The sequence below is a fragment of the Staurois parvus genome, unplaced genomic scaffold, assembly GCF_062004578.1.
Source record: "Staurois parvus isolate SC_StPar_1 unplaced genomic scaffold, SC_StPar_1.0 ptg000636l, whole genome shotgun sequence".
Classification (NCBI taxonomy): domain Eukaryota; kingdom Metazoa; phylum Chordata; class Amphibia; order Anura; family Ranidae; genus Staurois; species Staurois parvus.
Genome location: NW_028318432.1, coordinates 9,078,529 through 9,102,143, shown reverse-complemented (window position 1 = coordinate 9,102,143; position 23,615 = coordinate 9,078,529). Strand labels below are relative to the sequence as shown.

Here is a 23,615-nt window from a genome sequence, read left to right as displayed (position 1 = left end):
AAAACAAAAAGTGTTTACAAATAGGCCAGAAGAACTAGGCCTCAGCTTGTGCAACTTGTGAACAATGTCAGTACCTAGACAGAGGATGGCTGATTCAGTAGAATGTCAGTGACAACTTAATTGGCTGGAAATTGAGACTCTCTCACATGATCTGTGGCATCGGCTCATCACTGGTGGTCTCGCTGTAGATGGGGGCCCCCAGCGGTCCTGCGGTTCCCTCTGTAGAGTTCACTAATGTGCAGCACTCCAGGTCACCGGCTGACTGGGTAGTTCTCCAAATTCATTGACAATATCAGTGGTTGGCTGTTCTTCCCTCTTTCTCCACTCTCTCTCTGTATGTGGCCTGGTCTGGTCCTCCAGCGTTCTGCACAGCTTTCTCCTCACATTTTCCTTCCAACTCTCTCCTGCCTCACTTCCTGCCCCTGTTCCTGGGCTTCTCCATTTATATGCCTCGGCCCCACATGTCAGCTCCTTTGGGAAATGTAGTCCCCCAATTCCCAGCCTTCTAAAAAAGTCTGGCGGTTCAACCTACAAAATCCATAAAGCTTTTCACCAGAGTTTGTACCACTGAGTTGCAGAACACCTTGTATGTCTTTTAACATCCTGCAGTCCAAATAATAGCAGAGTGTTACACATTTATAAAGTAAAGCAATGTGTTTTGTAATATGAGTTCTGTGGTTTGCCAGTTTCAGGACTCTGAAGGCAATAAAAATAAATGAGTATTCAAAAGAAAAAAAAGCCAGAAGAGCCCAGTCATGCGACCTGTCAAACTACATGACCGGCTCTGCTTCAATCATGGAGCTCATTTGCCTAATGATGTTGGATTTCACCAGCTACACATTGCAGGAAAATGTTTATGAATGGGTGGGTCATGGTATGCACAGAGAAGTGTAGTATAATGGAGAGCTGATTTTGATATCCATTTGCCTTCATAAATAATATTCTTAGTCTTTACAGAATACATAGGGTACTCAAGACCTACTCCACTTTTACTTTTCACAGTCAAGAATCTTGGTAGTAGATTATCTTAATCTATTTGGTCATTTTGGTGATTCATAGCTGATATTTTCAAATTGGCTTTTTTATGAGTAGCAATGCAAACATACATATGTTTTTTGCATAATTTGACAATTATATATGCAATATGTTCTTAGCTGTGAGAAAAAGCACCTGGAAGAAGCAAACAAGGGGAGAACATAAGTTCTATTGAAAGAGTGCCTTGATGGGAACAGAACTCAGAACATGAAGTTTTATGTCATCATACACAATGACCCACCTGACAGCCACCTGGAGGATTCAGGATTTGATCCCTGAGGCAACAATAGTGACCTTTTATACTCAGCATGAGGACAAGGGTTTTCTCTACCTGTGATGTGTGCCTTACCCCATGGGGTGACCACAACCTCACTAGGGGTGTGTTATTCTGTTTTTCTCTGAACCATACTATGGGTCCTCGTTCTGCTTCTTCAGTTTGGCCTTCTGAAGCTCTGCGGATCATGACCTCTCGTTTCCAGGACTCAGAATGCCAACTGCCACAGCGGCCACAATGCTAGTCTCTTGCTTATACAGGTTTTCTACATGTTTAGAAAGGCTGTGTTATGTCATGCTTCAAACTTTTGATGTCACATTTTTCTGTAACTCTAGCTATAAGCTGCATAGTTTATCTTTTAAATGAGAACTTCATTGATAATTGGGTTAACAACTCCTCTCATAATTGTGAGAAATACCAAATGGGATTAACAGCTATACATTATTAGGATACTTTGCCACTTTCTATTACATTGTATACTATGCATTCAGTCTTCATTCATGTTTTCATATGAGGAAACTATGCTTTGTAATATGTCTAGAAATAGGATTTAGTTGATCTTCACCTTCTAGTTCATCTTAAAGTAAAAAAAATGTAGCCTAAAACAAAAATTCTGAAATGCAGATACGTTGTGGTTCTGTAAGTGTCTGAATGGATCCTCATATTACTACTTTTCACCCTGTGGTGTCCCTTGGATTCTAGAACCAAACAGTACATGGGGCATTGAATTCTCTCCAAGCTGATAATAAACTGATATTAAACCCCACTTAGGGTTGCTACTAAGTTGTCCCAGAAAAATAGGTAAGTGGACAGCTAAGAAGGGATTCCCATTACTTTGGGATATTTTCTGTAAGTACCTATTGTGTCTATGGTACAGGAAGTGAAGGGAAATCTCTCCAATATGACACAGACAGCAAAAGAAAAAACTGGCAGGGGGTTAATTTTTCCCTACTCTACCAAAAACTAAAAAAAAAACTAAAAAAAAAAAGTTTTGCCTATACATACACAATAACTACATTCAAATTACCAATCATAGTAAAGAGTAAGGTGCCCACATATTGACTTATAAACCATTTTAAACCGTATATGCCAATAATCAGGCCATGTACAGAAAGCAGATTATTTCTGAAACCAACAGATATTCCCTGGGATATCAATTGCCTGGAGAGTGAATTCAATCATATGATGGCTACATTGCCCATGTAACAGCATAGTTTTTTCTTTTGTTATTAGTAGAGAAGAGTGAAATCAAGAGTTTTCACTGCACTTTGGTATAAATCAGGTGATTTGGGCATAATTTAGCTTTTTTTGGTAAAATGCCCTGAAGTAAATAAGGAAGGCTAAAAGAAGATGGTCTTCTGTGGTTTGTAAGTGTATAATGGGCCTTATATGGCTTCTAAAGGGTCAATGAGACTCTTTTAAATTATTCTGAATCTTTTTTCTTGAACCACAATAGCAGCATCATTAGCTGATACATTTGACACTGAGGAACCCTAATAATTCTAAGTAAATGTGTGCAATTTGTTGTTACGAATTGAAATTCATTCAAAATTTTTGTTATTTGGAGATTCGGTTGTATCCGAATTTCTGAATCACAATAGAAACAAATTTCAATGAATACAAAATAAATGATAAAGAAACAAAATATCCAAATTTGAAAATTAATTTGAATTTGAAAATATATGGCAACATATTGCAATAAATACAGTAAGGTATAAAAGTGAAATAAGATGATGATTCCTAGATAGGCTTCTTTATAGAATAGAATAGAACAGAACAGAAAAGAATAGAAAATAGAAGAAAAGAATAGAATAAACAGAATAAGAAAGAATAGAAAAGAATAGACTAGAACAGAATAAAACAAAATAGAATAAAAAATAAAGAAATAGAATAGAACAGAATAGAATAGAAAATAAAATAATAGAATAAAATAGAAGTGAATAGAATAGAACTGAATGGAAAGGAATGGAATAGAATAAAATAGAACGAATATAGCCCTCTTCTGAAATTAGAATTTGGAATCAATTCTAAAATAACAAATACACATAAGAAATGAATCTATATATACAAAAATTCTGAAAACTAATCATTCTAACATAACTAATATGATGAAATGAAAATATTAACTTATCGAATGAATCCTAAAGGAAACGAAACACATTTTTTATGCACATTGCTAATTCTAATGCTAAAACAGCTTAATGCTAACACTAAAAGTTTTGACAAACACATGTGATCACCATTTCAGTGCTGACATCATAATCACATGACATTGTTTATAAACAAAACGTTGAGGTGAAAATTAAAGTTAAGACTGGGTTAGCATTAGGACAATGTCACACCCATGATCTTATTGCTGGTGATAACTCATCAGCAGCAGGATAATTAAAAAGTACTGTGAAAATACTTCAGCTACTTTCACACTGATCTGTAGCATATCACGTTTTTGCAGGATTTTTACCTAGTTCGCAGTACATTTTTTATAGGACATGTGATTCAAAAACCACACTAAACATGCAATGCGGGTTCATTTGTGATGCATTTTATACAGTGGGGATCGAAAGTTTGGGCACCCCAGCTAAAAATTTGTATTAGTGTGCATAAAGAAGCCAAGAAGCCATCATTTACACTTTCAAAATAACAGAAAACAAAAAATGGCGTCTGCAAAAGTTTGGGCACCCTGCAGAGTTAATATCTTGTACTGCCCCCTTTGGCAAGTATCACAGACAGCCAAGAGTCTTTCAATTCTTGTTTGAGGTATCTTTGCCCATTCTTCCTTACAAAAGTCTTCCAGTTCTTTGAGATTTCTGGGCTGTCTGTCACGCACTGCTCTTTTAAGGTCTATCCATAGATTTTCAATTATGTTGAGGTCAGGAGATTGTAAAGGCCATGGCAAAACCTTCAGTTTACGCCTCTTGATGTAATCCCCCGTGGATTTCGAGGTGTGTTTAGGATCATTATCCATTTGTAGAAGCCATCCTCTCTTTAACTTCAGCTTTTTCACAGATGGCATCAAGTTACCATCCAAAATTTGCTGAAATTTTATTGAATCCATTTTTCCTTCTACTCGTGAGATGTTCCCTGTGCCACTGGCTGCAACACAACTCCAAAGCATGATTGATCCAACCCCATGCTTAACAGTTGGACAGAGGTTCTTTTCATTAAATTCTGTGCCCCTTCTTCTCCAAACGTACCTTTGCTCATTTCGGCCAAAAAGTTCAATTTTAACCTCATCGGTCCACAGAACTTGTTTCCAAAATGCATCAGGCTTGTCTATATGTTCATTTGCAAAGTTCAAACGATGATTTTTGTGGTGAGGACGTAGAAGAGGTTTTCTTCTGATGACTCTTCCATGAAAACCATATTTGTACAAGTATCTCTTTATAGTGGAATAGTGTACCACAACTCCAGTGTCTGCCAGATCTTTCTGGAGGGATCGTGCAGTCAAACGTGGGTTTTGAATTGGTTTTCTCACAATCCTGCAAGCTGTTCTGTCTGATATTTTTCTTGGTCTTCCAGATCTTGCTTTTACTTCCACTGTTCCTTATGACTGCCATTTCTTAATTACATTCCGAACAGAGGATATTGACATCTGAAAACGCTTTGCTATCTTCTTATAGCCTTCTCCAGCTTTGTGACCGTCAACTATTTTCAGTTTCAGTTTTCTAGACAACTGCTTAGAAGAACCCATGGTGCTGATTGTTGGGGCAAGGTCAGATGAGTCTGGGCATTTAAAACCTTTAAGATTGACATCACCTGGTTTTCCCAGACGATGATTGAGAACAATCCATGACACTGGCAGGTCTCAGCTTTGCAAAGGGGGCAGTGCATGCTATAAAGTCTGCAGGGTGCCCAAACTTTTGCAGACGCCATTGTTTTGTTTTCTGTTATTTTGAAAGTGTAAATGATGGAAATAAAATCTAACTTTTGTTGACATATTATAAAAACGTCTAATCTGTAATTTGATGGCTTTTGGAGATTTTTCCATCTTTCCTTGGCTTCTTTATGCACATTAATACAAATTTTTAGCTGGGGTGCCCAAACTTTCGATCCCCACTGTAGGTGTTTTAGCCATGCTCTCCATTCATTTCAATGTGGAAGTGCGCATCAAACCTGTACTTAAAATGCAGCAAGCAGAGTCTTGAAAAATGCAGCGGACCCGCAATGGAGCAGTTTGAAGACTTTCATGAGGATTACATGGTCACACATTTTTCTTCCACTTTTTTTATCGCAAAAGTGGAAAAAATGGATCAGTGTAAAAGCAGTCTTACCTGTTTCCACAGGTCTTTCCCACCCTGATGGATATGATGCAGAATGTCACTAGCCAGCAAGAAAATGGCACTTTGCAGTGAAAAAGCAACCTATACAAACAGGCGAGTATTTTCCGCATACAAAAATATAAAGCCACAAAATTAGACAGGAAAGCCTAAATAGCCACTCTCTGTCTCATCACATGTATGGGTGTGGGTTATGACCAAACATAAGGCAAAAACAAAAAACAGCTGCAAAGAACAGACTGTGCTAAGCCAGAGCAGTGTTTAAGGAAATGAGTACAAAACTTTATTACAAAACTTAATCAAAAATATTTAAAGGGAACCTTTCAAAGGTGGACAGACACAAACACAATAGTCATAAAAATAAGCAGTCGGGACTGCAACGTCAGCAAGCAATCGGTGACATCAAGCGAAAACAGGTGGCGCACACACCTAGTGCATTATCCAAGGTTTATTGTAAAGAGTAAAAAATAATAAAAACATACTCACAAACAAAGCATGTATCTAAAAAGCATAGAAAAATGACGATGGTCACAACGGCAGGCAAGGTGTCCTCACTGTCAGTGCGGTGAAATGTCTGACGCGTTTCGGGGACTAATCCATTTCATCAGAGCTAATGACCAGCCTCTGATGCAGATGTGTAATGGATGAAAAGTGGGAGCCTTTGCTAGGGCATCACCAGCAAGGCTCCCACTTTTCATCCATTACACATCTGCATCAGAGGCTGGTCATTAGCTCTGAGGAAAGGGATTCATCCCCGAAACGCGTCAGTTTTTTGACCGCACTGACAGTGAGGACACCTTGCCTGCCGTTGTGGCCATCGTCATTTTTCTATGCTTTTTAGATACATGCTTCGTTTGTGAGTATGTTTTTATTATTTTTTACTCTTTACAACAAACCTTGGATAATGCACTAGGTGTGTGCGCCACCTGTTTTCTCTTTATCCAGTGGCTGATTTCCCCGTCTGAGGAGGGCTGCACCCCTGAAGCATTTCCTTTGGTTTTTGCTGTCCTGATACCCTTGGCTTCTCTTTTGGCTGTGCATATCCTGAGGCGCTGGAGAGTACATACGATAATCAGTGACATCAATTATAGCAGCTGAGGACCAAAAGGTGCTCAAATAAATGCCACAGAATGAGGACTCCGGCATCCCATAAGACCAAAGAACTTAGGCATGCACATACTAAAAGTATGAGTCTCCAAATCAACAGTCATTATAATGTAGCTACCCCTTTTGATTCAATTTAAAGCTGCCTCATGCAATAAATGGATGAATGAAGGTGTTCGACTTGACCAGAAGGTAACATGGTTAAGCTCAATGTAATTAATTAACAGATAGTAAAAAGACTCCAACAGTTCCAATGGTAGAATCAATAGGTCAATCCATCAGGCAATGAAGAAACAAGTGTGCATAACTGTGGGATAAAGTATGGAACAGGCATAGGTAGCAATATCATTCACAAGCTTAAGCCAAGAAGCATGGTCATGTGCATGGAAATGGTCACCATCCTAGTTCTAGCAGGTAACTTCCAAGAGGTGTCCACATCATATCCTACAGTGGAAGTTAGAAAACTTGCGATTTAGTGACCAGGCTATGTGAAGCTAGTATAAGTCCTGTTTGCAAAATAATAAGCACAGAACAAGAAGTTTAGCAGCTCAGCATTAAGGTGGTACTTAGAGCAAGTCCAACGATAGAGGGAGAGAGAAATTGTGTTGTCGATGAGAAAGGTCACATGTAGATCACTCACCAGGAGTATACCACACACTTACTGCCACTTCATGGGAACTCAGGACAATGATCAATCTCTCGAAAGTCCTTCTTTAAACACTGCATGCATAGAGCTACTGATTCACCCTCATAAATGTGGTCAAATCACCGCTCATGGTTTGCCTCTTGCATGGAAAGGACTGACCAAGTTTTCCAGTGCTCCGGGTGTTACACACATAGTTCCAAGCCGGCCTTGCATATTCAATCACATGTAGTGATGCTTGCAGACATCGCATCCAGATGCAATGGTGTCACTACATTGACGCATTTCATCCACCAATCACCGCAGACTTTGTCAGTATTTTTCTGCCCTGCCATGTCATGCATAGTGATTCAGTTGCCAGTGAAAGATTTGCAAGCTTGTTAATGCATGTTTTGCCCAAGCCTAATTAAATTTGATGCTAATTTTGAATACATTTCACTGTGAAGTCATTTTTGGCAAAACCACTCTGATCATCCCTAGTCCCTGGTGCAATTCAAAAAAACTGATCCAGATTCCCTTCTCAATGCATCAAAACCAAATGAGGTCTGGCCACCCAGTTGTCACATGTGGGTGTCCTTGCATAGTCAATGGAATAAAAGTCATAGCTAGTTTAATACAGTGGTAAAGGTTTTCTGCTACCTTGACAGTCCAAGAGACTGTTTAAATACAATGTAGGCACCTGACATGTATGAATGGCTTTTTACTACACTTCCCAGAATCCAGAAAATTTCCTCTGCAAGTCAGGAAAAAGGCATTTGTCTGTATAAGGTAATCGGGCCACAATACCTCCTACCTTTTGATCTCCAAGACTGCCTAAGAATATTGCCAGAGGAGGATCTCTGCATGTAAATCTAGTAAGGAAAGATTCTACTCACATTTTGATAAAGTCATTAAGTTCTGCTGACCACAGTTCTGGCTGACGTAGGGTTGGTGGTGGGTTCCTACAAAAACATATAAAAATTATTATCATAGAAGCTGGATATCTCTTGTAAATAAAATTGAATTCACACTTCCAAAAAAAAAGAATAATTGTTTGTGTTGTATTTTATAAAGCAACTCCATCAAAAAGCTCCCCAGCTTCATGACAACGCTGACTTTTCAGCTGATTTACCACTGTCACTAACATAAGTCAGTACCCCATACATTTGTAATCAGGTACAGGGCACCTGGTACAGCATTTCAAAGCTTGAATCCCCTAGACTGTTTTTCAGAGGCACACCAGGGATGGGAGACCAGACGCTTGTCTGGGAAGGAAAGTTCAGCATTTCCCTGACATGCCTAAAGTTGTGGGAGATCTTCTGCTGTGGTAAAAATCCAAATGTCCTACAACATCACAAATGGAGAATTGATTTTCATTTCATGTAATAAGACATTGCTAAGAGGTTTTTTGCTCCTTACCAACCCTTCAGTTAGAACTTACCATCTTGATAACCAGCTTCCCCTGCTTGGAGAACAAAACTTAAAGTCCTTTTCCCCCTAGGTGCTGCATGTTTGGAAGATAACTCTTGTTCTGCTTGGGAACCCAAAGGCTTGATCGGTAACCATTCATGATTAACCAATCAAGGTGCTCACAGAGAACAGGGATAATGTAAAAAATACATCTTTTTGGCTGATTTCTACGTTGTACAGTTACAAGAAAAAGTATGTGAACCCCTTGGGATTACGTGGAGTTTTGCATGAATTGGGCATAAAATGTGCTCTGAACGTCATCTAAGTCACAATAGAAGAACACAGTCTGCTGAACATAATACTACACAAACATTAGATGTTGCCTTGGCTTAATTGCACATAACACGTAAACATTCACAGTGCAGGGAGGAAAAAGTATGTGAGGCCCTAGCTTAATGACTTCTCCCAGAGCTAATTGGAGCCAGGAGTGAGCCAACCTTGACTCCAATCAGTGTGATGATATTGGATGTGTTGCTGACAGCTGTCCTGCCCTTAAAAAACACACACCTGTTTTGGGTTTACTGGTTTTAAGAAGCACTGTCTGATGTGAACCATGCCTCGCAGAAAAGAGCTCTCAGAAGACCTATGATCAAGAATTGTTGACTCGCATGAAGCTGGAAAGGGTTACAAAAGTATCTCCAAAAGCCTTGATGTTCATGTGTCCACGGTAAGACAGACTGTCTACAGATGGAGAAAGTTTAGCACTGTTGCTACTCTCCCTAGACGTGGTCGTCCTGTAAAAATGACTGCAAGAATGCTGCATGAGGTAAAGAAGAATCCCAGAGTGTCAGCTAAAGACCTACAGAAATCTCTGGCACATGCTAACATTTTTGTTGACACATCTGCAATAAAGAAAACATTAAACAAGAATGGAGTACATGAGACCAACCACGGAGGAAGCCATTGCTGTCCAAAAAGAATATTGCAGCACGTTTGAAGTTTGCAAAAGAGCACCTGGGTGTTCCACAGCACTACTGGCAAAATATACTGTGGACAGATGAAACCAGGATTGAGTTGTTTGGGAAGAACACACAACACTATGTGTGGAGAAAAAAAGACACAGCACACCAACATCAAAACCTCATCCCCACTGTAAAACATGGCAGAGGGAGCATCATGGTTTGGGGCTGCTTTGCTGCCTCAGGGCCTGGACGGATTGTTGTCATTGATGGGAAAATGAATTCCAGAGTTTATCAAGACATTTTGCAGGAAAACGTACGACCATCTGTCCGCCAACTGAAGCTCTGCAGAGGATGGGTGATGCAACAGGACAATGACCCAAAGCATACAAGTAATTCAACAAAATAATGGCTGCAACAGCACAGAATACGCCTTCTGGAGTGGCCCAGTCAGAGTCCTGACCTCAACCCCATTGAAATGCTGTGGCATGACCTTAAGAGAGCGATTCACACCAGACATTCCAAGAATATTGCTACACTGAAACAGTTTTGTGAAGAGGAGTGGTCCAAAATTACTCCAGATCGTTGTGCAGGTCTGATCTGCAACTACAGGAAACGTTTGGTTGAGGTTATTGCTGCCAAAGGAGGGTCAACCAGTTATTAAGTCCAAAGGTTCACATACTTTTTCCTCCCTGCACTGTGAATGTTTACATGCTATGTGCAATTAAACCATGGCAACATCTAATGTTTGTGTAGTATTATGTTCAGCAGACTGTGTTCTTCTATTGTTGTGACTTAGATGACGTTCAGAGCACATTTTATGCCCAATTCATGCAAAACTCCACGTAATCCCAAGGGGTTCACATACTTTTTCTTGCAACTGTATCTTGTTCCACATTACACAGCTGTGAGAACAGAATTAGATCTGTGTGACAAACTATCAGAATAAAAAAAAGTATTCAAAAAAAGAAAATGTAAAATAATAAATGTATTCAAATTATAATAATGTTAGTTGGTTAGTTAACTAGTTAGTTAGTTAATCAGTTAGTTAGCTAAATGGCTAGGTAATGGGTTAGTATTTTAATTGAGGGATAATAATAAGTTTATTAGTGTTAGGTCAATTAATTATAATTTTTTTTAATAAAAGGTGAATTACAGCCACTGAACTCAAAACACGGTACTGGAAAATGCCTAATATCTATAAATCTAATATAAACACACTTGTTTATGGACCATACAGCACTGACATATGTATTAAGACCTACACAAATCTGAGGCCCCTGTATTCAGCGTAGATAAAAGGAAATAATTTAGTAAGCATCTTTGGAATAGTATTATTTATACAGAATAGATTAGACATTAAATTAGAATGGCATTAGTTTCGCATTTAGGGCTAGTTTACACTACATGCATTCCAGTGTTTTTTTCGGCATCCATAATGCATGTAGGTTACATGGTTTTTAATGGTATAGTTCACACTAGTTCTTGCAGTTCCAGTGCATTCCAGTACCAGAAAAAAAAGTAGAACATGCTGCATTTTTCCTACAGAGAACTGTACTGGAACGGGGTAAAATGCAAAAACGCACCGAAATGCACCTACACACATCAAAATCACACCAGTCCCCAGAACAGTGAAAAAAATGTACCAGAAGGCATCAAAAATGCATTAAAAGCACACATGCAGAAATCTATCCGGAATGGATCTGGAGTGAATTTTTGTGGTGTGAACCGGCCCTAAGTCCATTTCCCTGCTTATGATAAAAATACACCAATCAGCCATAACACTAAAGCACTAAAGTCAGTAACAGGTAAAGTCAATAAATATGATTATCTTGTTACAATGGCATCTGAAATTCAGTGGTATACTGTATAAATGATAACTGTGTAAAAAAATGGGCACCGCAGTGCATGGGGCTGCACAGCTGCAGACCGGTCAGGGTGCTCATGTTGACCTGTGTCCGAAGCCAAAAATGCCTACAATGGACACGTGAGCATCAGAACTGGACCACAGACCAATAAAAGAGTGGCCGGACCTGATGAATCACATTTTCCTTTACATCATGTGAATGGACTGGTGCATATATGTAGCTTGAATGAGAAGAAATAGTGGCATTCCTACTCAGCAGTAAAAAATCTTGAAATCTTTATTTAAAGATGAAACATACAGACACAACACAGCTCCATGTACGTTGATTGCCGGGGGAAGAGATAGCACCAAGATGAAGGATGGGAACAAGGCAAGCCAGCAGAGGCATTGTAATGTTTTGGACAATGTCCTGCTTGGGAACTGCCATTTATGTGGGTGTTACTTGATACGTACCACCTATCTAACCATCATTGCTGACCAAGTACACCCCTTCATGGAAATGGTATTACCTCATGGCAGTGGCCTCTTTCAGCAGGATAATTCCCTGCCACACTGCAAAAATGGATCAAGAATGGTTTGAGGAACACAACAATGAGTTTGAGGTGTTGACTTGGCTGCAGGGGCGGACTGACCATTTGGAAACTCGGGCACTGCCCGAGGGCCCAGGGTCAGTAGGGGGCCCCATGAGATGCCCCTGGTACCTTTTTCATAGGCTTTTTTTTGAGTTTGGGCAAGGACACAGGGGCCCCATGATCCCCTATTGCCCAAGGGCCCCATGAGTTGTCAATCCGCCCCTGCTTGGCTGCCAAATTCTCCAGATCTCAATCCAAATGAGCATTTGTGGGAAGTTCTGGAAAATCAAATATGATCCATGGATGCCCCACCTCACAACTTACAGGTCCTAAAGGATCTGCTACTGACGTCTGGGTGCCAGATACCTTCAAAGATCTAGTGGTGTCAATGCCTTGAAGGGTCAAGGCTGTATTGGCAGCAAAAGGGGGACCTATTTAATATTAGGTGGGTCATCATAATGTTATGGCTGATCAGTGTATATTCAGGGTATATAAAAACAAATGAACAAATTAAAAATAGTTAAACTCTTAAATAATTGCGTAAAAATAATTTTGTATGAAAAGCAATAAAAAAGTAATTGTTATATAAATTACTGCATACCAAAACTTCAGAATTTGGTCTGGTCACAAAGGTTTTCATAACGCAGGACATGAAAATGTTAAAGAAAGCAGTAAAAATGCAACAATGATATGCAAAGGGAAGTAATTCAATGCAAGTAAACGGAAATCCACTTTTAAAGGAGGAAATATAGAGGCTGCCTTTGCTGACCTCTAAGTGTTAGATGCCTGGCTGACCCTTTAATACTTTGAGTACTCAGTCTAAATGTAGAAGCTGCAGGGTCATTCCAGCTCAGTAACTCAAAGTATTAAAGCCAGACAATTAGCATTTTCAGCAAGAGCTCAGAAACTGCCGCCTCCGTATTCTGTCATTACAAGGCTCCTTTAATGCATCTGCTCTTAGTACTGTTCTCTAACAGGTGTTAAAATACTTTTAAAAACAAATAATAAATAAAACATACCTAGGAATTTTAAAAAGGGCTCTCATTGGATGTAAGTCAGCCAATGGAGGATCACCATCACTGAGCTCAATGGCTGTGATACCTAAAGACCAGACATCACAGCGTGCATCATATGTTGTATCTACTTGCTGCTCACATGCAATCACCTAGCGAAACAAGACAAAAATGGAAAGTATTATGTGGGGTCTTTTGGACACATTAGTGAATGCCTTACAATTAACACTTAGGTTCACACTGATGGTCTGATTGGGTCAGTTTTTCAGGTGGACCCAATCAGACCATCCATAGCGCTCTATGGAGAGGTGGGTGCCAGCGGACATGTGTCCGCTGACATCAGCCGGAATCCAATCTGATCCTGTATGCTAAAAACAGACGGATGGTGACCTGTTCTTCATCCATCCGGTGGATCAAATGACATTTGGGTGGAAACGGACAGGTGGTCCGGACAGGTGGTCAGTTTGCATCCAGCCACCACATAGAAAACAGTGGGCTGTGTCTGTGTCTGCTCTGCAGTGGAAGGCACAGATCTGTCATCCACTTGCTCAGTGGAGATCAGCAGAGAGATTCCCCACTGAGCAAGCAGATCCACTGACAGGTCTACCTTGTCTGAAAAGGACCTTAAAGCCCAACTCTGGTCTCCACCTGGTTTGTAGATTTAACAATAAACATAAAAAGGTATCTGAGAAGCGATGGTCACTGTTTTTTTATTTCAGTGACTGAAGTTACCATGACCAGGTTTCATATTTCTGAAATACGTACTTTAAGCATTCAAGCATTTCTAAAGGCAACTTTCAAAATTAAAATAACAAAGTGTTATGCTTACTTGCTCCGAACCTCCTTTTTTGGATCTCCCACTGGCACTCTCTATGCCTCTTGTTCTGTGTCTGCTCCCATAGCAAATGGATTGTTAAGAGGGCAGATGTGTGGACTCGATCCCGAGCCAGGCTGTGTGTGTCCATAAACACATAGAGTGCAGCTTGACCCTGTCCCTGCTCCCTTCTCACAGCATTTGATTGACAGTAGCAAGAGCCAATGGCTCCTGCTGCTGCCTTGGTCCCTGCGAGTAGAGGGAGAAGAGATACAGCACTTGATCGACTGAGGTAAGTATTTAGGGAGGTAGAGGAGCATAGCAAGTTGTAAAATGTTTTTTTGCCTTAATGCAGGGAATACATTATGGTAAAATACGTTTTAGATTTAGAACCACTTTACCAGCCCCAGCGGTTTACTTGCTTCGAGACTACTATACTATATGTGTGCTTAATACAATTGGTACTTCATGATAATACACTGCTCAAAAAAATGAAAGGAACACTTTGAAAACACACCAGATCTTAATGGTGAAAAATATCATGCTGGATATCTATACTGATATGGACTGGGTAATGTGTTGGGAATGTAAGGATACCCCATCGTTTGATGTAAATGAAAATTATCAACCTATAGAGGACTGAATTCAAAGACACCCCGAAAATCAAAGTGAAAAAATGATGCAGCAGGCTAGTCCATTTTGCTGAAATTTCATTGCTGCAACTCAAAATGGTCCTCAGTAGTTTGTATGGCCCCCACGTGCTTGAATGCATAACTGGCATGCATGGCATGCTCCTAATGAGATGACGAATGGTATCCTAGGGTATTTCCTACCAAATCTGGACCAGGGCATCAATGAGCTCCTGGACAGTCTGAGGTGCAACCTGGCGGTGTTGGATGCACCAAAACATGACATCCCAGAGGTGTTCTAGTGGATTTTGGTCAGGCGAGCGTGGGGACCATTCATTGGTATCAATTTCTTCATCCTCCAGGAACTGCCTGCATACTCTCGCAACATGAGGCCGGCATTGTCGTGCACCAGGAGGAACCTAGGACCCACTGCACGAGCGTAGGGTCTGACAATGGGTCCAAGGATTTCATCCCGATGCCTAGTGGCAGTCAGGGTGCCATTGTCTAGCCTGTATAGGTCTGTGCATCCCGCCATAAATATGCCTCCCCAGACTATCACTGACCAACCCCCAAACGGTCATGCTGAACAATGTTGCAGGCAGCATAACGTTCTCCGCGGTTTTTCCAGACCCTTTCACGTCTGTCACATGTGCTCAGGATTAACCTGCTCTTATCTGTGAAAAGCACAGGGTACCAGTGGCGGACCTGCCAATTCTGGTGTTCAATGGCAAATGCCAGTCAAGCTCTATGGTGCCGGGCAGTGAGCACAGGGCCACTAGAGCACATCGGTAACCCTCATGAAGTCTGTTTCTTATTGTTTGGTCAGAGACATTCAGACCAGTGGCTTGCTTGAGGTAATTTTTTAGGGCTTTATCAGTGCTCATCCTGTTCCTTCTTGCACAAAGGAGCAGATACAGGTCCTGTTGATGGGTTAAGGATGTTCTATGGCCATGTCCAGCTCTCCTAGAGAAACTGCCTGTCTCCTGGAATCTCTTCCATGCTTTTGAGACTGTGCTGGGAGACACAGCAAACCTTCTGGCAATGGCACGTATTGATGTGCCATCCTGGAGGAATTGGATTGCCTGTGCAACCTCTGTAGGGTCCATATATCGCCTCATGCTACCAGTAGTGACACTGACCCTAGCCAAATGCAAAACTAGTGAAAAAAACTCAGGAAAGATTAGTAGGGAAAAAAAGGTCAGTGGCCTCCATTCATCTCATTGTTGCCTATCTAGCGCACCTGTTGTTAATTTCATTAACACCAAAGCAGCTGAAACTGGTTAACAACCCCCTCTGCTACTTAACTTTAATTTTTTTGAGCAGTGTATGTAGCTTTACCATTCTTGCCATTCTTGTACTGACATTTAACTAAATAAAAAATTTGTTTAAAAAAAACAAACAAACAAAATAATTAAATAAATAAATAAAAATCCCATCTCTGGGAAATTTGAAAAATTTCCCTTGAAGTGGAGCTGCCCCACACACAAATGTGCAAATGTGGTATACTTACCTGCTTTGTACACAAGCAGCCCTGATCTTCCTCTTCTCAGATCCCCCGGCAGCACTTCAGGCTTCTCCCCCTTTCTGAGTGCCCCACAGCAAGTTGCCTGCTATGGGGGCACTCATACGGCTCCATCCCATGCTGCACTGTGTGTGTCCACCTAAACACACAGCTTGGCTCGGCCCCATCTCCCCACTCCTTCCTCACAAGCTGTGATTGACAGCAGCAGGAACTAATGGCTTCCCCTGCAACCTCCATGCCAAGTGAGGAGGAAGAGAGTGGAGAGAGCCTCTGCTCTTGGGCACAGCTCGATCAAGATTGGGCTCAGGTATGTATAAGGGGGCCTGAGGGGGATCCTGTGCACAGAAAGTTTTCTTTTTTACCTTAATGCAGAGAATGCCTTCTGCCTTTAGAACAATTTTAACTGCTCAGGTATTCTCCGGCAGAGTGAAAGCACTTTTACCTTTCCAATCCTCAAGATGGTGCTCCCCCATGCTCTAGCAGTGGACTGTCCCTTGGTGTGATCACCTCCACTGTAGGGCTACAATGGGCACAGCTCCACTGCAAATGAGAATCTTCAATATTATATAGAGCTTTAAAGGTCCATTATATGTCCTGGAGCTATGTACAGACTCCCATAGACATGAATGGGTGAAGACGGCTGTCCACAACTATGCTACTTGCTTAGAGTAGCACATGCGCACAGACATAATGTCCCAAATACACCCTACTTGCATTCAAGTCATTATGTCTATGCAAGTGAGTAGGTCAATTATTAAACAGCAATTGAGTAAAACAGTTACAAATTACTTTCAGGTCTTTGGTGCAAAAATATGTGTTCTCATTAAAATACTCTAGAGTTTCCCTTCAAATTATAAAACAACAACAAACTATAATATTTTGGTTCAGTCTGAAACACAACAAAAAGGCCAACCTCTGGTGCCATCCAGAATGGAGTTCCTACAGACGTGTTCCGATGGAGACGAGTGTTTGTCAGTTGGGCTGATACACCTGTATTATTTAAAGCATATTCATATTAGGATCAGTTTTGAATGGTTTAAACACAAAAACTGTCATACTGCAGTGTATCAATGGGTATGTAAGAGGTTAACTTGATATTCTTCATAATGTTCCATTGATTTAAAGCTAAACTTTAGGCAAAATGCTGAGATTATATAGCTCTGCCTTACAGCAGATTTTCTTTCCTTTTGGCCTTGGCATCACAATGTAATGTATCTGGACCATTATCTTTTTTTTTTAAAACTCGTTTTTATTGAGAATGCGCAAATATATTTACATTTAAAGAAATATTCTATATATGTAAATAAAGATACATTCATAGAGAAAATTCTGTATGTGCAGCTAAAGGTACATTTTGACCATTATCTTTAGGCAGACATATCAAAGGAATATAATTAATGCCAATCTTTATTAATCTATAATATTAATCTTTAATATACATACAACAATATGTTCTCACAGAGAGTCTGTCCCCAAGAAAATACTTGGACGTGCAGCAGTTCTCTAATTACATAAAGAAACTTTTTTGTTGTCAGTACATCTACAGATCTTAGGCACAAAGAAGCATCAGGAGCCCCATGCAGCTTTCTTTTGAGATTAAAATACAAGGTACCAAAACTACCAATTTTCCACTGCAGATCACAGTGTGTACATTTAAAAGCAAATGTGATTTCCACATTATCTGGGTTTACTATGCAACACTCTAATCTTGATTTCCAGACAGATTTGCTTTCAGCAAACAAGAGGCTATACTGCTGAACCTTTATTACTGTAACAACAGCATTTATCAGCCTTTGAGCATGTAAAATACATCTTAGGCTCCAAGCACGATAACTATTTTTTTAAGCTCAAAAAAACAAAAACCGCTGGTAATAGTAGAGTCTTACTAGCATTTTAGTCAAGTTTTAGTAGAGTTCAGAAGCGTATAGGAGTGTTAACGTTTTATCAGCTTTTTTACAGTACATGTTGGGGAAAAAAAGCTGTTAGTAGCATTTTTGTAGGGTTTTAGTAGCATTTAGCAGCGTTTAGGAGCGTTTAGCATTTTCTTCTGCTGGAAAAATGTTCCAAACAATTTTTTTTTTATCCTGTTCTTATAAGCTGAAGCTCAGAAAATGCTATTAGCCTAAAATAGTGTGCATGGACACATAGGATAACACTATTTAGCTTCTAGGAACAGAAAAAAATATGCTGATAATAGCTTCTAACACCTTCTAAAAGCTTAAAACACCTTAAACTCTTCACGCCGATGTAACACAAATATTGGGCCTCACAGAACTGGGCTTTTTTCCATGGGGCCGCATATTTGCATACCTGTCTTTGTGCTGGGAGCACGCCGCACAGCGCGCTCCCAGCACAAAAATTAGGGTGTCACTGAGAGCCCCATGTCCCATTGTAACGATTGGGACCTGGGACTCCCGATTCCGGGTCACATGATCGCTGTGATAGCCTCTGATTGGCAATCACAGTGATCAGTCACTGTACAGCCCACCCCCCTTGGTTTTTTTTCTCTCTGAATGGAGGGGAGAGATACATTGTTTCTCTCTCTCTCCTTGCACAGAGAAAAAAACAACAACCAAAAATCAACAACAAAAGAATAAATAAATATTTCAAAATATAAAGAAAGAAAGAAAGAAATAATACCTAGATCAAGGTTTTATCTAGTTCAGCACCAGGGTTAGTGTTTGGGTCAAGGTCAGGGTCAAAGGTCAAGGTCAGGATTTTTTTTATTTGTATCAGTGTCAGTGTGTTTTAGGTAAAAAAAAAAAAAAAAAAAAAAAAATGCGCACTGTTGTTTCTGGGCTGTACTGTGGGTACAAACAACAAATAACATACACATATATGGTATTGCTGTGATCATCAAGAGCCACATTTATTTTGGGTTGTTCTTTGGTGGTAGGTTATGGTTGTAACAAGAAACACACAACTAAATTTAAAAAAATATTTTTTTTTTTACTATTTTGCGCCAGTTTTTAAAAAAAAATCAGAAGATATCCATTACCTTTTACCACCAAATGAAAGCCCAATTTGTTCTATATAAAACAAGGCATAATTCACCTGGATGTACAAAGTGGTTGTGATGATATGTACGGTTATACCAGTGGTGGGCACCCTTTTTTTTCAACTGAGCCAAATCTCGCCAAAACCACGATTGAAATTTATTTTGAGAGCCACATTTTTAAAACTGAAAATACATAGGATGGTACACTGTTTTTAGTTTCAATAAGTTTTTATAATAATTCATCCCCCCTATAGTAATTCATCCCCCATATAGTAATTCATCCCCCCATAGTAATTCATCCCCCATATAGTAATTCATCCCCCATAGTAATTCATCCCCCCTATAGTAATTCATCCCCCCTATAGTAGTTCATCCCCCATAGTAATTCATCCCCCATATAGTAATTCATCCCCCATAGTAATTCATCCCCCATATAGTAATTCATCCCCCATATAGTAATTCATCCCCCATAGTAATTCATCCCCCATATAGTAATTCATCCCCCATAGTAATTCATCCCCCTTAGTAATTCATCCCCCATAGTAATTAATCCCCCATATAGTAATTCATCCCCCATAGTAATTCATCCCCCATAGTAATTCATCCCCCATATAGTAATTAATCCCCCATAGTAATTCATCCCCCATAGTAATTCATCCCCCATAGTAATTCATCCCCCATATAGTAATTCATCCCCCATATAGTAATTCATCCCCCATAGTAATTCATCCCCCATATAGTAATTCATCCCCCATAGTAATTCATCCCCCATATAGTAATTCATCCCCCATAGTAATTCATCCCCCCTATAGTAATTCATCCCCCCTATAGTAATTCATCCCCCATAGTAATTCATCCCCCATATAGTAATTAATCCCCCATATAGTAATTAATCCCCCATATAGTAATTAATCCCCCATAGTAATTCATCCCCCATATAGTAATTCATCCCCCATAGTAATTCATCCCCCATATAGTAATTCATCCCCCATAGTAATTCATCCCCCATAGTAATTCATCCCCCATAGTAATTAATCCCCCATATAGTAATTCATCCCCATAGTAATTCATCCCCCATATAGTAATTCATCCCCCATATAGTAATTCATCCCCCATATAGTAATTCATCCCCCATAGTAATTCATCCCCTATATAGTAATTCATCCCCCATATAGTAATTCATCCCCCATAGTAATTCATCCCCCATAGTAATTCATCCCCCATATAGTAATTCATCCCCCATATAGTAATTCATCCCCCATATAGTAATTCATCCCCCATAGTAATTCATCCCCCATATAGTAATTCATCCCCCATATAGTAATTCATCCCCCATAGTAATTCATCCCCCATAGTAATTCATCCCCCATATAGTAATTCATCCCCCATAGTAATTCATCCCCCATATAGTAATTCATCCCCCATAGTAATTCATCCCCCATAGTAATTCATCCCCCATAGTAATTCATCCTCCATATAGTAATTCATCCCCCATAGTAATTCATCCCCCATATAGTAATTCATCCCCCATAGTAATTCATCCCCCATAGTAATTCATCCCCCATATAGTAATTCATCCCCCATAGTAATTCATCCCCCATAGTAATTCATCCCCCATAGTAATTCATCCCCCATATAGTAATTCATCCCCCATAGTAATTCATCCCCCATATAGTAATTCATCCCCCATAGTAATTCATCCCCCATAGTAATTCATCCTCCATATAGTAATTCATCCCCCATAGTAATTCATCCCCCATATAGTAATTCATCCCCCATAGTAATTCATCCCCCATAGTAATTCATCCCCCATATAGTAATTCATCCCCCATAGTAATTCATCCCCCATAGTAATTCATCCTCCATATAGTAATTCATCCCCCATAGTAATTCATCCCCCATATAGTAATTCATCCCCCATAGTAATTCATCCCCCATAGTAATTCATCCCCCATATAGTAATTCATCCCCCATAGTAATTCATCCCCCATATAGTAATTCATCCCCCATAGTAATTCATCCCCCATATAGTAATTCATCCCCCATAGTAATTCATCCCCCATAGTAATTCATCCCCCATATAGTAATTCATCCCCCATAGTAATTCATCCCCCATAGTAATTCATCCCCCATATAGTAATTCATCCCCCATAGTAATTCATCCCCCATATAGTAATTCATCCCCCATAGTAATTCATCCCCCATATAGTAATTCATCCCCCATAGTAATTCATCCCCCATAGTAATTCATCCCCCATATAGTAATTCATCCCCCATAGTAATTCATCCCCCTTTAGTAATTCATCCCCCATATAGTAATTCATCCCCCATAGTAATTCATCCCCCATAGTAATTCATCCCCCATATAGTAATTCATCCCCCATAGTAATTCATCCCCCATATAGTAATTCATCCCCCATAGTAATTCATCCCCCATAGTAATTCATCCCCCATAGTAATTCATCCCCCATATAGTAATTCATCCCCCATAGTAATTCATCCCCCATATAGTAATTCATCCCCCATATAGTAATTCATCCTCCATAGTAATTCATCCCCCATAGTAATTCATCCCCCATAGTAATTCATCCCCCATATAGTAATTCATCCCCGATAGTAATTCATCCCCCATATAGTAATTCATCCCCCATATAGTAATTCATCCCCCATAGTAATTCATCCCCCCTATAGTAATTCTTCCCCCCTATAGTAATTCATCCCCCATATAGTAATTCATCCCCCATAGTAATTCATCCCCCCTATAGTAATTCATCCCCCATATAGTAATTCATCCCCCATAGTAATTCATCCCCCATATAGTAATTCATCCCCCATAGTAATTCATCCCCCATATAGTAATTCATCCCCCATATAGTAATTCATCCCCGATAGTAATTCATCCCCCATATAGTAATTCATCCCCCATATAGTAATTCATCCCCCATAGTAATTCATCCCCCCTATAGTAATTCATCCCCCCTATAGTAATTCATCCCCCATATAGTAATTCATCCCCCATAGTAATTCATCCCCCATATAGTAATTCATTCCCCATAGTAATTCATCCCCCATATAGTAATTCATCCCCCATATAGTAATTCATCCCCCATAGTAATTCATCCCCCCTATAGTAATTCATCCCCCCTATAGTAATTCATCCCCCATATAGTAGTAGTAAGTAAGTAGCAAGTAGTAAGCCAAGTCCCCCCTGTGTCAATTCACTTACCTTTGCTCCGCGCGTTCCTCTCGCTGTGTTCCCGCGCCGTTCCGGTCTTCAGGGCGGACTGTGAGAGGAGCCTAGCTCCTCTCACGTTCGTCATGCTGCCCCGCCTACACACATCCTGACAGCCAATCACTGGCTATCAGGATGTGAGTGGCAGCAAGACTGGCCAATCATTGCATTTGAGCGCGCTTCCCTGGCTGTTTTTTTTTTGATCACGCTGCAGAGTCCCTGCCGCCCGAGAGGAGGGAGGGGAGCGGGCGCCCGGCACACAAGAGCCGCATTAAAGCGTGTAAAGAGCCGCATGTGGCTCGCGAGCCGCGGGTTGCCGACCACTGGGTTATACTAACACGCGTCAAAGTTGCAAAATTGTACTTAGGCGTTAAGATTTGTTTTACCCTTAGGTGTGAAGGGGTTAAGATACATAAACACTGGATAAAAAAATGCTGGTAATAGCGGTTTTTAGTAGCGTTTTAGGAGCTTTTAGGAGTGTTTAGGAGCATTTAGCATTTTGTGTTTTTCCGTGTAGAGCAAAAAAAAAAAAAAGCTAGCAAAAAAGCTGTTATGAGCACTTTAGTAGTGTTTAGCAGCGTTTAGGAGTGTTTAGTATTTTTTATTCTGCTGGGAAAATTCTCCAAAAAACTCAAATTTATTTTTTCTGCTCCTAGAAGCTGAAGCTCAGAAAATGCTAATAGCCTAAAGTAGTGTGCATGGACACATAGGATAACACTATAGCTTCTAGGAGCAGAACACATATGCTGATAATAGCTTCTAGGAGCTTAAAAGAAACGCTAGTGTGCATGGAGCCTTATGTGTTTTCCATCTTCAAAATTCATTGTTGTATCTCATTGTATATAAATGCTGAAACTGTTTTTTCTTTTTTTTACTATTAAAAACCCACTCTTTATTACTAATTTTAAGACTATTGTATAAAAAAAAAATTGTCATACCAAAGTCCACCAGTTTGACACCTCCATCTGTAGTCAGTAGAATATTGTTTCCCTTAACATCACGGTGAATGGTCTTATGGCTGTGTAAGTGTTGTAGTCCCTGCAGAACATTCACTTTATTAGAAGAGAAAATATATTTTTTATGATTTTTTTTTTTTTATGCGTAACCACTTAAGCTCCGGAATTTTACCCCCTACATGACCAGGCCATTTTTTGCGACTTAGCACTAACTTACTTTGTCTGGTCATGCAACGTTGTACCCAAACAAAAAACTTTTTTCACACAAATAGAGCTTCTTTTTCCTGGTATTTGATCACCACTGGGTTTTTTTAATTTTTTTGCAATATAA

General features: G+C 39.9%; 1 protein-coding gene across 1 annotated transcript in view; it reads right to left on the bottom strand.

The window, feature by feature from the left end:
• Positions 1-23,615, bottom strand: part of MYO3A (myosin IIIA) — a 159,503-nt gene that overhangs the window by 120,575 nt on the left and 15,313 nt on the right. The window contains exons 4-7 of the mRNA XM_089693783.1: positions 23,267-23,366; positions 17,012-17,088; positions 13,140-13,285; positions 8,209-8,274 (exon numbers count right to left, since the gene is read on the bottom strand). Of these exons, the coding sequence (XP_089549909.1) occupies positions 8,209-8,274; positions 13,140-13,285; positions 17,012-17,088; positions 23,267-23,366 (389 nt within the window). The remainder of the gene's footprint in view (positions 1-8,208; positions 8,275-13,139; positions 13,286-17,011; positions 17,089-23,266; positions 23,367-23,615) is intronic.